This window comes from Simochromis diagramma, unplaced genomic scaffold (assembly GCF_900408965.1).
Source record: "Simochromis diagramma unplaced genomic scaffold, fSimDia1.1 OVJJ01000303.1, whole genome shotgun sequence".
Classification (NCBI taxonomy): Eukaryota; Metazoa; Chordata; class Actinopteri; order Cichliformes; family Cichlidae; genus Simochromis; species Simochromis diagramma.
In genome coordinates, this window is record NW_024386791.1 from 412,907 (window position 1) to 426,476 (window position 13,570).

A 13,570-nucleotide genomic window follows, 5' to 3' on the forward strand; every position below is an offset into this window, starting at 1 on the left:
AGACGGGCATCATTCGTGTAGCCAACTGTAACCTGCACAACCAGGCAGTGGGCGAGGGCATCAGCGCTGTGGTGCAGGATGTAAACATCCGGCAGTACATTGAACAACAACACGCTGAAGTGACCAGGCTGCAGCCGGCTGGACAGGGTCAAGGTCCGGGTCAGCCGTTGGGTCTCGGTCAGCCACCTTTGCTGCGACGTTCTGTCTGGCTGGAGGCGGGTGCAGTCAACCTGAACCTCATCACGGCAGATATTGCCCTGGCTGCTGACCACCCAGCCAAATGTGAAGTGCAGAGGCAATTTCTGGAACTGCACGATGCTCAAACCAAAAGGTAGAAGAAAACAAATCTAAGCATTTTGTTTTCCAAGCCACTATTTAAAAAAAGAAAAAGTTTAATTTGTTTTTTTTTTTTTTTATCTCCGCTTTCCAGCAGTGCGGTCACTAGCACCCATGAGATAAATGGGAGACCAGTAATAATTGCAGGTTTTGGAGAATGTAAAAGCTGACATTTCTTTTCAGAGGGGGACTGACTCACACTTTGAATCACACTCCTCTAGAATGTGTCACTGAGACAGTTGTGAAGCTATTCAACTCATTTACATGTTGTTCATTGTATTTCGTCATTTACAGTATCCTGACTCATTAAACATGATATCAGACTAGAGTTTTGGTCACTTGCTGTGATTCTGAATAATTAAGAATCTGTTAAGGAACCAGTGCTAGTGAAGTGCTTTGTTTTCAGTCTTATATTCCAGCATGTGTATTACTACTGTAGATAAATGTTACAGGTACATTTCATTGTCAAGGTCTCAGTATGAATGACTGGATAAAATCAGGCGTACAGCAGGGAAAGAAAACACTTTTTTTTTTTTTTTTTTTTCAGCTAAGAAAGAGAGCCCCAAAACTATTTTTCTTATTTACTCAATTTCTCTTATTTTATTCACTCCTCTTTTCCTCAGACTCTGGTTCCTGTGGCCAGAGGATGCCAGCATTCGGAACAAGCGAAACAGGAACCGCTGTGGCTGCCTCGGTGGCTGCAGGTTCTTTGGAGGTACCAACATGGGGCTGGACTTCTTCAAGCTAGAAGATCTGACGCCCTCCTCCTCATCTGCATTCTCTTCATCCAGCACCGAGTCAGACATGTGTTACGGCCAATCTTTGCTACAGCCTGGGGAGTGTATCATTACAAAGGAAACGCCCAAAGTGGATGGTAAGATTTATTCTTTATTTTCTACTATCAACAAGAGTGACTCTCCTTTTAAGGAAAAAAAATAAAGAATAATTGCAATCTTTTTAATTCATAAGAAAACAAAAAGGAACCTCTCTGACTAAACAAGACCCTGCAGGAAGAATGCGTTTCCTTTTCTGTCCAAGGTTCGATGACTGAGGGTGTTTTAGATAAACAATATGTTGATATATATATATACATTTTTTAATCCCTCTCATTTAGGAGGGAAGGCGGTAGGACTGAAAACAGACACACACTCTCCTTGTCTGCCTCCTGAGCTGCCTGAGAGACATGGTCAGCAACACCTGAGTCTCCAGGTGCCCCAACGATCCCACAGCTCGGCCTCTTCCTCTGAAGAAAACAGCTCCTCCAGTGCTGCCTTACCCTTACTGGCAGGAGAGAGAGATTCCCCCTCGCCAAGCACAGAGGAACGCGTGTTCCCCATGAATGGCAAAAGCCCTGCTGAGTGAGTAGCACATTCATGCAATTTACTGTGGTCCAAAAATTCTGAACCCCAAATATTGAACTCTTCTAGTTATGTTCATGTATTAGATATAAAATGTTGAAGTTTTCCCTCTATATATTTCCTGTCATGCCTCCTGAATGCTGCATTTTCCCCGGTTTCTTTGCAGCACCCTAGGGGAAGTCCCAGAAGTATCACCGGTCTCACCCAACAGCTCCCAGGACCGCTCCTCAGTGCGCTCACCCCTCTGCTCTCCTCTCAAGCGTCAGTCCTCTGTGCACTCTGGTCGGCTGGGCAGCACCAAGAGCCTGTCGGCGGCCGTTTTCACAGATAAGCCGCCACCGGTGTTGTCTGGAGGCGTGCAGTTCAGCAGCGAGGTTTCCCGCAGCGATGAGAACGTCTTGGATTCCCCCCATCAGCGTAGAAGCTACGGCTCCTTTCCCTTCACGCCATCAGCGGACTCGAACACCTTCCATCAGTACCGCTCTGCCGACTCCAGCATGTCAGTGGCCGACAGCGAGGCCTACTTCTCCGCTGCTGAGGACTTTGAGCCAATCAGCAGCGCTGACGAGGGACCGGGGACTTACCCAGGACGCAAAAAGAAGAGGAGGCAGCAGATGCAGCAGCCTCAGCAGCCACCGTATCACATGGAGAACTACAGGTCAGATGAGATGATGACATACTTTAGAAAATGGAGCGTGCAATATTCTCCAAATGTCGCTAAGCCCCAGGGAAGCTTGCAAAAGTTCTCAAAGTTAAAGAGTTTGAAAATTTGAGAGCGAGAGCATGGTCAGATCATGTACAAGGTTAAGCATGGGGATTAAGGAGATGGTAGACTGAAGACAGCTCACAGTAACATCAAAGAGTCTCTCATTTCTCCTCTCTAAGAGCAGATGAATTAATGACCTGTCTAGAAAAGTTCTGACCTTGCTGCATTTCTTTCAAAGTGCTGCCCCTTTTAAATAATAATAATGAGCAGTTGTAAAGAATTTGTTTTAATATATATTGTACATGTTAAGATTCAAACTCTGTTGAAATACACCAAGAGAATGAGTGGTTTCACTTGAAGTTTGAAGGTAGCTGGAGTTGGAAGCAAATTCAGAGACCTTTTAAAAACAAGTAACTAGAAGACCTTCAGTCTTTACAATGATTGTAAAATGGCTCGATTCAGCTATGAGTTAGAATACTTGAACCGTGTTATGCAATTTTTATCTTTAATACCAAACTAGTTGCAAATATCAATGTGTAAAGCAACTTGGCCTGAAGCTAAATGCGGTGTAGCTTTATTTTATTACTGCGATTCAATCATGCATGCACGGCTGAACGTCATGGAGGGGAGTTGAACAAATGAGATGTTTGATCCACGGCAGCCACTCACTGCAGGTATGTTTCGCAAATTGGATTTCGCTCTCGTTCTGAAACTACCTCCTCATTTCTCTGCTGCCATAAATTGCCCTCGCATTGATTTCAGCACGCTTTTTTGATTGATACAGCGTCCACGAAAACATAAATAATCGATTCGCTCTCGTGAAAAGTTTCACTCGTGGAAACTATGAAAGCATAAAGCTGAATTCAAGAGCATAAAACTGCACACGGACGTTCTCAACATTTGGTTCACAACTAAGCTTTCAAAGGATTTTTGCTTTTAGATGAAATGAAAGACCGTTTTGCACCAAAACACTGACATTTTTTTTTAATCACTTGACAAATTAATTTGAGTCCTTTTTATTCATATTTTGTCCTCCCACAGCCGAAGCTCCATCTACCACAGTGTTGAGGGTCCCCTCACGTATGTTCTCAATGGGGAGCTGATCACTGAACCACGTCCTCTGCCGATGCCTCCTACACTCCCTCCACTGCCGCCTCAGCCCCTGCCCAGCCACACATCTCAGGCCTCCTTTGTCTCAGCCCTGGCAATGGAGGAGGAAAGCTCAGTGGAGGCAGAAAAGATGGCGGAACCGGGCCCGGTAACTCGACAGCCTCACGTCATGGCGTGTTACCAGAACTACCTAGCCCACTACCAGGTAAATTCTTTAGCATTACACCCCTGATGGAAAATTCGTTCATCTATAGTCTGACATTATGATTTGATTATTATCCCTATATTTAACTTCACCTCTGCTAGGTCTCAAATTGGTCTGTCAAACAACCCACCAATAAAAGAACCTCCAAGTCTTCGCTGCATCGCCCCCTTGATCTGGACACGCCTACCAGCGAGGAGAGCTCTGGCTCTTTTGACCAGCTCTCCATCCCAAGCTTTAAGGTCTTTATCTTAATAGTATTAGTCTTCATGTAGTGAGATTACTGACTCAGTCCACATGTATTATTTCCTCTGTAATGCTGTCAATGCTGGCATTGTGCCTCTATGTCCATTATTCACTCAGACCATCAGTTTAAGAATGGGCCTGTTTCTTATACATTACAGGTAATAAAGCACGGCCTCTCAGCCAGCTCGCTGTTAGACAGAGGTGTTCAGCTGATGGGTGAGAACAACAGGTATTTGTCCTTCATCTTTATCACTTCCAGTTGAAAAATTCTCATAGGAACGTGTGGTTTTGTTTTTTTTTTGGGGGTTTTTTTTTGGGGGGGGGTTTTTTTTTTGCTTCAAAGTCATAGATTTTTCCAATAACTTTTAATTATGAAGTTACTGTATTGCCGCTCAGCTTCATGGCATTGTTTTCTTTTTATCAGCCAGTAATGTGTCAGCCACCATTACTAATTATACTCTACAACACACAAGTTGCAGTCCTTTGAGGTTGCAGCTTCTTCTATTTTTGCTTTAAGCTCTCTTCATATCTCTACAGTACCCCGTATACACCCCTGGATAAGAGGGCCATGGAGAACACAGATGAGGACACAACCACAGATGACTGGTCTCTGGAGCAGCCCCTAGCTCAGACCAGAACCACTGCCATTGTGGAGGTGAAAGGAGCCATCAACGTGGTGCTCACACCTCTTGTGGCTGAATCCCTGGACAGGTAGTTACGAGGCTTATCAGACAGAGTTAGCTGGCCTGGAACATTTCTGCTGTCAGGCTGCCTCATTAGCCACATCTCCTTTAGAAATGGGTTTTTAATACTGGTCTGAAAAACCAGATTATAAAGATAATCTCATGACTGCCAAAAAACTCTTTGTCACACTGCACTTTCTTAGTTTCCGGTTATTTTTAGCCTGAGGCTAAGATTTGACCTTAAGCCAGTTTAATCCCTCTGCACACTGAAACTTGGATCTAAAATTCTGCTGACAGAGCTTCAGAGTCTGGTCCTTTTCTTGATTGTTTAGCAGTGGGAATCTTTAGTTTGCCAGAGGCCAGCAGCACTGGGTTGGAAATGTTCTAAAAGACATTAATCACTTGTTCAGTTTGGAGCCTTTACAGTTTTTTGCAGATAGATAAAACTTGTATCAACTCTTTCTATAAAACTAGAAGTTTTCTAATAGCTCTGTGTACTTGGTTTGTTTCAGGTACATCGAGTCCATGGCCCACTTTGCAAGCATCCGACACCCAGCAGCGATTCTGGATGACCTGCATGGGAAAGTCCTCAATGAAGCCTATCAGATCAGCAAATCTACCGTCACTGAGTCTGTAAGTACAGCAAGTCACAGCGCAGAGCAACAACAGCTTAACATTTAAAATGTTGAGAGATTTAATAAAATCTCTGCCTTAGCTTAAAAGTGAGTAGAAGCGGAGTTTATTGCCTGTTGACTCTTGTCCCTCTATTTTGGGTCTGGATCCGCACAGAGCCAAACAGGCAAGCAGGAGCATAAGCTGTCCAAGACGGAGGGCACGACCCCTGGTTCCCTAAACATCTCCCATGGCCAGACAGACCTGTCTGTCAAACCAGATAATGTGAAAATCAAGGGCCTCCAAGCCAACGTGTCCATCCCCAAGGTGAGACCTGTGACCCAGAATAATGAGAGGCCAGTGGCTGTCCTAAAAAATATGCTCTAGCCACAAGGGGTCGGGAGCAAGCACAGAATCATGAGCACTACTGCAGATCCCTTTATACTGAAACAATGAATATGCAGTAGTTTCTGATTTAGTGTGGAGTATTTTAATAACAGCTTAGTGTTATTTAGCTGCTTGTTTATTATTTTCATTTTACTGTGGAGCTATAGATTTGGAAACATGGCCCTTTCCGAAGTTTCAGACCCCATTAGATTATACAAGCATTTTACAATTCCTCTGAATGGAATGTGTATGACTACTTAAATGACTACTATCATACTTTGTCTTGTTATTCTGGACACAAGTATTTCTGAATGTTTGATTTTGAAGAGCAATGTTTTTCCCACACAGCATTTAACTTAAGGTTGGATTTGTGTTTCTTTCTCTTGTTGTCTTGCAGGTGAACCTTTGCCTCCTGCAGGCCTCTGTAGAGGAAGGGTCACCATCTTGCTCCAGTAAGAGTGTCACACATGTGTCTCTAGTGGCACTATGCTTTGACAGGATTGCCACCCAGTTCAGGATGAACAGGTAATGCCTCCAGCTCTTGTCATGACATTGTATGTTTGTGTGCTTACAGTCTTACAGTGACTAAGCTTTTTGGAGTGTGTATGCCCGGGGCAAATATCCTCGTTTGACACGCTCGGTTTGACACACTCCATCACGTTTGGTTGTTGGATTGCTTTTTTTTTTTTTTTTTTTTTTTTTTTTAAATATATATATATTTTTAGGAGTGCTAGGTCAGTAAGATTTAAGAATTCAACCTAATTCAGATTTTTTTTGTTTGATTGAAAACAGGAGATGTGCAGAGTATGAAATCAACTAAATTTACATTATAAAGATTTTTAACATGCACATTTTCCGCTGCTGCTTTCAGGGGAATTGTAGAAGAGACTCCCAACACCACAGAGCATGGCCGACCCTCTGTCATGTTTGAGAAGTACGCTTCAGCCACTAAGATGCAGCCTCAGTCTTCGGGCTCTTTGCGCTCCAACGCTGGCATCGAGAAAGGCAAAGAGATTGCTGCAAGACTTAATATCCACCGAATCCACAGCCAGCTCCGAGGCCTGGACTCCACAGGTTGGCTTTGCAGAACAGAAGTCTTATTTGAACATCACTCCAACCTCTTTGTTACAACGCTGTGTAACGATGTGGAAAGATTTGCTCTTATTTGACCTTCGCTATCAAGATTCGCTGGATTTTAGCACATGTTGTTTTTATAAGGTTTGTAGCATTTTCTAATAGTTGTGTTACTTCTTCTTCAGCTGTAGATATTGGCACATGTGCTATCACAGCAATTCCTTTTGAGAAGTCCAAAGTTCTCTTTGGCCTGGAGGAAATGGAGGAGTTTTCACTGGTGGATGAAACTGATGCCCAGGCAACAGCAGGCGATCTGGGCCGTTCTGCCGCATCTCTGGAGAAATGGGGCTGGATCATGTTTGAATGTGGCATTGAGAATCTCACAGTCAAAGGTAAGTCAGTGCAGGCTCCTTAAACATATATCCTGACTAAGTTTGCTCCTGGAAATCTGAATATTCTGATTTAGATGATGGCTTTTCTGTAGCCATTTATAAATGTGTTACACTTGTTTTGCAGGGGGCCGTCAGTCAGGAGCTATTCTTTACAATGCGTTCGGTGTGATGGGGCGCTCAGACGCAGGAGGGAAGACAGGAATGTCAAAGTCCAATGGCTCAACCGGCTCTCAGACAGGAAGCGGTTATAGTACTGATATGTCTGATGACAACCTCCCACATGATGCTGTCAGTCCAGCCTCTGATGTTAATGAGCACTCAGACTCAGACGACCAGGTGAGAAACCAGAAAGTCTTCTAACCTGTGAAGTGGCTAAAAAAATGAGCATAACTCTGATGGCTTTTTGGTTAGGGTGAAACAACTAATTACTATGACAGTAAGATATAGGCCACTGCAAAGGGTGATACCAAAGTGGTTCTGGTAATAAACAGCATAACAGGAGGTTTAACCAAAAGCATAAACTGTAACAGTAATGCATTTGTAAGGGGGTTGAAGGGCAGCCGCATTGAAAAGATGAGGTTACTGAAGAAGTGAGATATTCAAGTGTGAGAAACAGCAAGACACAACATGTTCATCTTGCTTGAGCAGGCAGGCAGAATTTTCACAGCCAACAGGTGTTTCCAGATGTGATGCTTAACTTTTTCTGCAGAAGCATGAAACAGCCCGAGGACCGAAAAGCGAGTGAAGCTGGCAAAAGACGCATCAGTCTGACTTTGCTTCAGAATCAAACACTGTTTTGCAGTGCCATCAGCTCCGATCTGGCAAAAAAAAATAAACCAAAAAAAGCAAACAGTAGGACCCTGTTGCACCATTTTTTATGGAAGACTTGCAGGAACAAACAAATGCTGTGAAAAACATGTATCTACAGTTTGTTCCCCACGCGCTTGATGAAGAGGGAGTGGAGCACTGTGCAGGTTCCTCACGGGGGCTTTATTTCTGAAAATAGATTTCAGTCAGAATCAGTTATTTTAATGCTCCGAATCAAAGTCAGATAAGTGTTCATTTCCATATTCCTCGCAGGATATGTATCATCACTATAGAGTTTATCCTGAACAACTAGGCAACAAGCTAACAGTGTCATAAAAAAGTGCAAAAGCTCTGCTGCACTCATTTCAAACTGAACATTGTCTTTAATGGACAACAGTCTGATTCAGATTTGTTTTGCTCACATGAAAGTTAAAACAATAAAATTAATGTTCAGATATGTGCAAAAAAAAGAAAGAAAAAAAGTCAAACTTATTTCTCACCCACGAGAAAAAAAGATACAACAACCTTGCATACATTTTATTGAATCTGAAAAATGATCTGTGATAGGAAATGGAGCTTTACACGGAGGAGAGCCATAAATCCATTACCTCCTGTTAAATCCTCTTCACTTCTGCTCTGCAGGACGAAGGGGTCGAATCAGACGACCTGAAGAAAGACCTTCCGCTCATGCCCCCACCGCCTGACTCCAGCAGCATGAAACTGACCATTAGAGAGATCTGGTTCAGTTTTGCTGCTCCCACCAATGTGCGGTCCGCCTCACAGGCCATCTCCAGGTAGGGCTCTGTGATGCCTGTATGACTATACACTGTACAGAAAAGCTGTATTAAAATCACACCAGCTCTTTTCTTTACGTCAGCCACTTTTCATCATCGTCTGTCTGAAGCACGATAAGCTGATTAGTCATTCTCTTTTAGTTTTAAGTTGAGTTGTGAATTTCCTCATTATTTAGCCTACTGTGCTTGGCATCTGCACTAGAAAATAAAGAAACAAAGCAATTCTTAACCACTTGCAGTTGCAGGCATATTAATTTAAATGCAGTGCCTTTTAACCTATAAACTTTGCAGAAGTCTGATTATATTTTTGGTTGTAATGAGCAGTGGTTATTAAGGTGACTGTTGTGTCTGTGTGTGTTTATAGGCAGTTGAATCTTCTCAGCACAGCCACACCTGCCATTGGTGCCTGGTTGGTTCCCATTGACCAGCTCAAATCGACACTTCGGAAACTGGACATGGAGGGCACGCTACGTGTTTGTGCAGTCATGGGCTGCATCATGACCGAGGCTCTGGAGGTTAGGAGCACATATGTGTATACATCAGGAGTGTATGGGTCTCCTGGTTGAATTGTTATTTCAAAACATTTTCTTAAGTGAGCTTAATATAATGGAAAAAACATTTAAAACAGTTATAATTCCCAGCAACAGATGCCTTTATTTCTTTCTTTCTTTCTTTCTTTCTCAATCCCCAACAGAAAAAGAGCATCCACATCCCGATCAGGAGCAAGTACAACCGCGTGACCAAACGAGCCCGCTACCTCCACGAGAACCCCTCCTGCATGCTTTGTAACATCCTGCACCGCTACCTGCAACAAGCTGACTACTCCGTCATAGAGGAAGCTACTATGGTTAGTACGAGCCCTTCTCTTCTGTTGCACTGGTGCAGGATCATAACATGATCATGTGTAGTGTAGCCTCAAACGTCTCTTTTCTCTTGTCTTCTCTGCATTATTTAAATGAATCTGTTGTCAGTGTGAAACAGTGGCGCTGATCTCTCCTCTCCTTTTACCCCAGAATGATGGGGTTCCAGCCCTGGTCACTCTAAAGAAAGGTTTGGTAGCATTGGCCAGGCAGTGGATGAAATTCATCGTGGTAACTCAGGGTTTCAAGGCTATTGGTCTGATGAGGCCCAACCAGCTTACCAAACCCAAGGAGCCTCAGCAGAACCAGGGTGACACAATTTTGGGACTGGACAATGGAGCTGCTCTGCAGAGTGACACCAGCGCGGATGGAGCTGAATTTGAATTCGATGCAGGTGGGAAACTACAGCTTTCACAGTGCTAATAATATTGTGAGGCACCCATCTGTTGCCACAGATGGGCTGTGAAACTCTTGACCTTTACTTTGTCAGTGTTTGCAAAGATGTGTTATAGACTGATACCACTAGTTTGCTGAAAGGAGCTCTGGGGTTGAGTGACAGACTGTTCAACCTCTTTAAAGGATTTTTTTTTCAGAGTTTTATTTTGTGTTGTTATTTTTAAGCCACAGTGAGTGAACACACGATGTTGCTGGAGGTAGCATGCAGCCGCCCCCCACCGAAGGAAGCCAACTCTGGTCCTGTGAGCGGAGTGGAGATCATGAGGAAACTTTCCAAGTCGCATACACACAACGAGTCTGTGCTCAGAATAAAGGTATTAGTTTCGGTTTTATGTCATGCATTCGTATACAAAGCAGGCTGTAAAGATGGACGATGCACAACAGATGGACGTACTTTCTTGTAATGAAAAAAAATCTTCAGAGATTGTGGATTTCACACATTTGGATTGTCGGTTGGATGAAATGAGGAATTTTAGGTTGTCGTGAGCGATTCAATGACTCTCTGAAGAGAGTCATTGTTTTTTGGTTTTATTTTTTCTGACATTTCAAAACCCAAGGTTGCATAATGATAGTCTGGTTTACATAAACACTTTGCAAAGGTAGTAGCTCTCCACTGCAGACTGATTGTGCTGTCTTGGCTGTGGTATGAAGGTGATTCTGCTTTTGGAAAGCCAGGAGGGATTAGAGCTTAACACTGAGTGACGAGGTGACATTTTCCTCTCTCCTAAATTAAAGTGTGATGTGTTTATACAGTATTTTTTTTCTTTTTTAGACAACTCGGCTCTTTTGTCTAAAAAGTATTACCTCAGCTTTAGGTTCAGCCATGTTCATAATGTTGCCAGACGAAGTTTATCCCACCTGTCGCTGAACTAGAACGGGCTCTGGCAGCTTGAGGAAAAAATTATATAGTGTGAACACAAACTCCTCTCAGCAATCTGTACATTTGTCATACCCAGGGTTCGCATCCCTACCAGTCGCTGAGCTACACCAGCGGTGACACAGCAGCTGACTCACCCGCCCATGTGAGCCGCGCAGGCCTGCCAGCCAAGGACAGCCCCAGGAAGGAGAGCCTTCTGAGCAACCTGACGGGCAGCTTTCGGAGTCTGCACAATCTGCTGGAGGGCACGCCCCAGAGGAACGAGCCGTCTGCCGCCACCGCAACCAAGAGCAGCTCGCTCACTCGCACAGGTGCTCACACTCGACTGCTATTTTGTTGCACCGCTGCTAACTGCAGTATGGGGAAGGTTCTGGTAAAAGTCGATCATTAGCTTGAACTTGATTTTCATCACAGCTTCAAACAATCTAGTTGCATTTCTGTTCCAACAGTGACCTCTGCTGTTCAGCAATGTCAGTAATGAATAAACTGCAGCGTGCTCTTAAATCCGCCACCAGCTCACTGTGAACAAATATGTAGAGAGAGAAATTTGCACTTAAACCCAAGAAGGACAAAGATGAGAAATAAAAGCTGTAAAAAATAGATTAGAATATGTTTTTAAGGTGTGAAAGTGGGAACATTGTGGAAACACCTCCTTATACGCATTATCCACGTGCTGACTGTAAAAGATGAATTATGCATGAACAGCAGTCAATCCAAGTGTAATGTCGAGGTTTTTGTAGTCTGTTCCGTGATGCAATATACTCTCAATCTCTCCTTGTTTAGGGACAGACATGCTGACTGAGCACCCGCTGCTGTCAGAGCCCTCCTCTGTCAGCTTTTACAACTGGATGTCCAACGCTGTGAGCAACAAGACGGGGGCTGGAGTCCAGGAGTCTCCGGTCAACCGCTCCCAGCACAACAGTCTACAGACAGGTGAGACACAATGAGCTTAATAGAGGATGATTTTGTTTTGCTATATAATGCTCTATTTTATGCATTTTTGTTATGATGATATTGGAATAGATAAAACAGTTATTAACATATTCACTCTTGCGGTAACAGTTCAAAGTTTTCTGTAATGTTGTTTCAGTAGCCTCACTGGGTTCTTCTGTCAACCCCTGCTACCAGTACCAACCGCTGCCAGATAACAGTCCAGAAGGAGGTCAGGGCTAAGTAGTCACTGAGTGCTGTGCTGATGGTGTTGTTGAACTAATTAGCTGACTAGCAGCTAGTTTGTGATTTTTTTCCCCCCATTAGTTTGTTAGCCATCCAGACCACCTTCATATATACTAGAGAGATATTTTTGATTTATTGCAATGAAAGAAAATTGGAAATTGCATCACCTTTTTGTTTTGCACGATTTGCAAAATTAGCACAAAAGTCTGCAAAATTCGTAAAAAAACCCCACAGAAACCAGTTTGTTTTACAAAAGTATGGCATGCTATTGGAGACTAAAATGAAATGAGAAAAGGCTCTACAGTTTCTGAAGCCTCAGCTCTGAATTTCTGGCTGTTTGTTTTTTTTTTTTTGTTTTGTTTTGTCTTTTAGTTTTTTTAAGCCAGATGTGACCTATATTTGGATGAGGGTGGAAGACATGGCCTCCATGATCTTATATGAACGAGTCGTTGTTCTCTTAAAAACTCCATCAGGCTTTACTGTCTCTTGCCTCTCCAAAGTTGTGAATTCCCACCAATTAGAGTGATTAATTTAAATTCATCATGCTAGTCTCTTCTTGTGTTTAGTCTTGTTCTTATAAGCCTCTCAAACTGTTCTCACACCTGAATTCTGGATCGTATCAGAAAAACAAGTCGGGGCCCAGGCCCCGTTGCCATTTCTTGCATGTAGCACACAACAGATATCCAAGTCAAGTGTTCTCACTACTGGAAATGCTCTGTGTGGTTTAGATTAAAATGCTGCCTGGGCATGCAACATCCACTTGGTCAGTGTGAATTCATCATTGTCTAAAAGTGCAGAACACATGTAGGACTGAAATGTCAGTGATGCGAGTAAAAAGCGTCCTCGGATGGATGTAGTAGGAGCCGGAGTAAAGATTTTTACTGAGGAAGGATGTAACGATGCCTCTGTTCAGGTAGATAAGGGGCTGTAATCCAGGTGTGCCAAGATGAACCCGTATAACAGTTATATATAAGATACAGACAGACGCTTTGCCTCCAGTGTGTCTTGTCTTTTTACCTGTACCACTGGTGCTATTTCAGGTATTTTCAAAACCTTCACATTGCAAAGACCAAATTTCTCCTTGTGGGACAATTAAAGTATTATTATTACTATTCTATTTTTATGTGCTACTAGGACTCCTTTTTCTTTTGTGAGTCTTGAAGTCTATACACCTCAAGTCATGTGGTAGCCTGTTAGCCTCTCTCAGCTTGAAGCTGTGTAAGAAAAGCTCATGTTGTTTCCTCACTGGTACTTTCCTGCAAAACACACTCTCAGTTTAGTGACCTGAAATTTCTCTTATTCCTCACAACACCGCTCTATCCCTCGCTCTGTTACCCTGTACTCCCACTCATCTTCTAAGCTACAAACTGCGGCACTCTGCATTTTGTTTCACTCTCTCTTAATAGCAGTTTATTACTTGGAATCAGCCATGCAAATGACTGAAAAACATTTGTTACCTTCGCAATTGTGGATACATTTGTAAGTGTGTAATGA

The 13,570-nt window shown here is 43.2% G+C and overlaps 1 protein-coding gene across 3 annotated transcripts in view; it reads left to right on the top strand.

Moving 5' to 3' along the window:
* Positions 1–13,570, top strand: part of kiaa1109 (KIAA1109 ortholog) — a 72,556-nt gene that overhangs the window by 20,942 nt on the left and 38,044 nt on the right. For 2 of the 3 annotated variants that reach the window (XM_040023618.1, XM_040023619.1), the window contains exons 25-46: positions 3–331; positions 960–1,210; positions 1,451–1,694; positions 1,861–2,352; positions 3,442–3,715; positions 3,817–3,954; positions 4,117–4,187; positions 4,496–4,669; positions 5,154–5,274; positions 5,431–5,580; positions 6,038–6,165; positions 6,512–6,714; positions 6,900–7,106; positions 7,231–7,442; positions 8,556–8,707; positions 9,072–9,222; positions 9,402–9,554; positions 9,721–9,961; positions 10,189–10,337; positions 10,980–11,211; positions 11,684–11,833; positions 11,991–12,062. In XM_040023618.1, coding sequence (XP_039879552.1) covers positions 3–331; positions 960–1,210; positions 1,451–1,694; positions 1,861–2,352; positions 3,442–3,715; positions 3,817–3,954; positions 4,117–4,187; positions 4,496–4,669; positions 5,154–5,274; positions 5,431–5,580; positions 6,038–6,165; positions 6,512–6,714; positions 6,900–7,106; positions 7,231–7,442; positions 8,556–8,707; positions 9,072–9,222; positions 9,402–9,554; positions 9,721–9,961; positions 10,189–10,337; positions 10,980–11,211; positions 11,684–11,833; positions 11,991–12,062 — 4,294 coding nt within the window. The remainder of the gene's footprint in view (positions 1–2; positions 332–959; positions 1,211–1,450; positions 1,695–1,860; positions 2,353–3,441; positions 3,716–3,816; positions 3,955–4,116; positions 4,188–4,495; positions 4,670–5,153; positions 5,275–5,430; positions 5,581–6,037; positions 6,166–6,511; positions 6,715–6,899; positions 7,107–7,230; positions 7,443–8,555; positions 8,708–9,071; positions 9,223–9,401; positions 9,555–9,720; positions 9,962–10,188; positions 10,338–10,979; positions 11,212–11,683; positions 11,834–11,990; positions 12,063–13,570) is intronic. The other variant, XM_040023620.1, reaches the window with a different exon arrangement.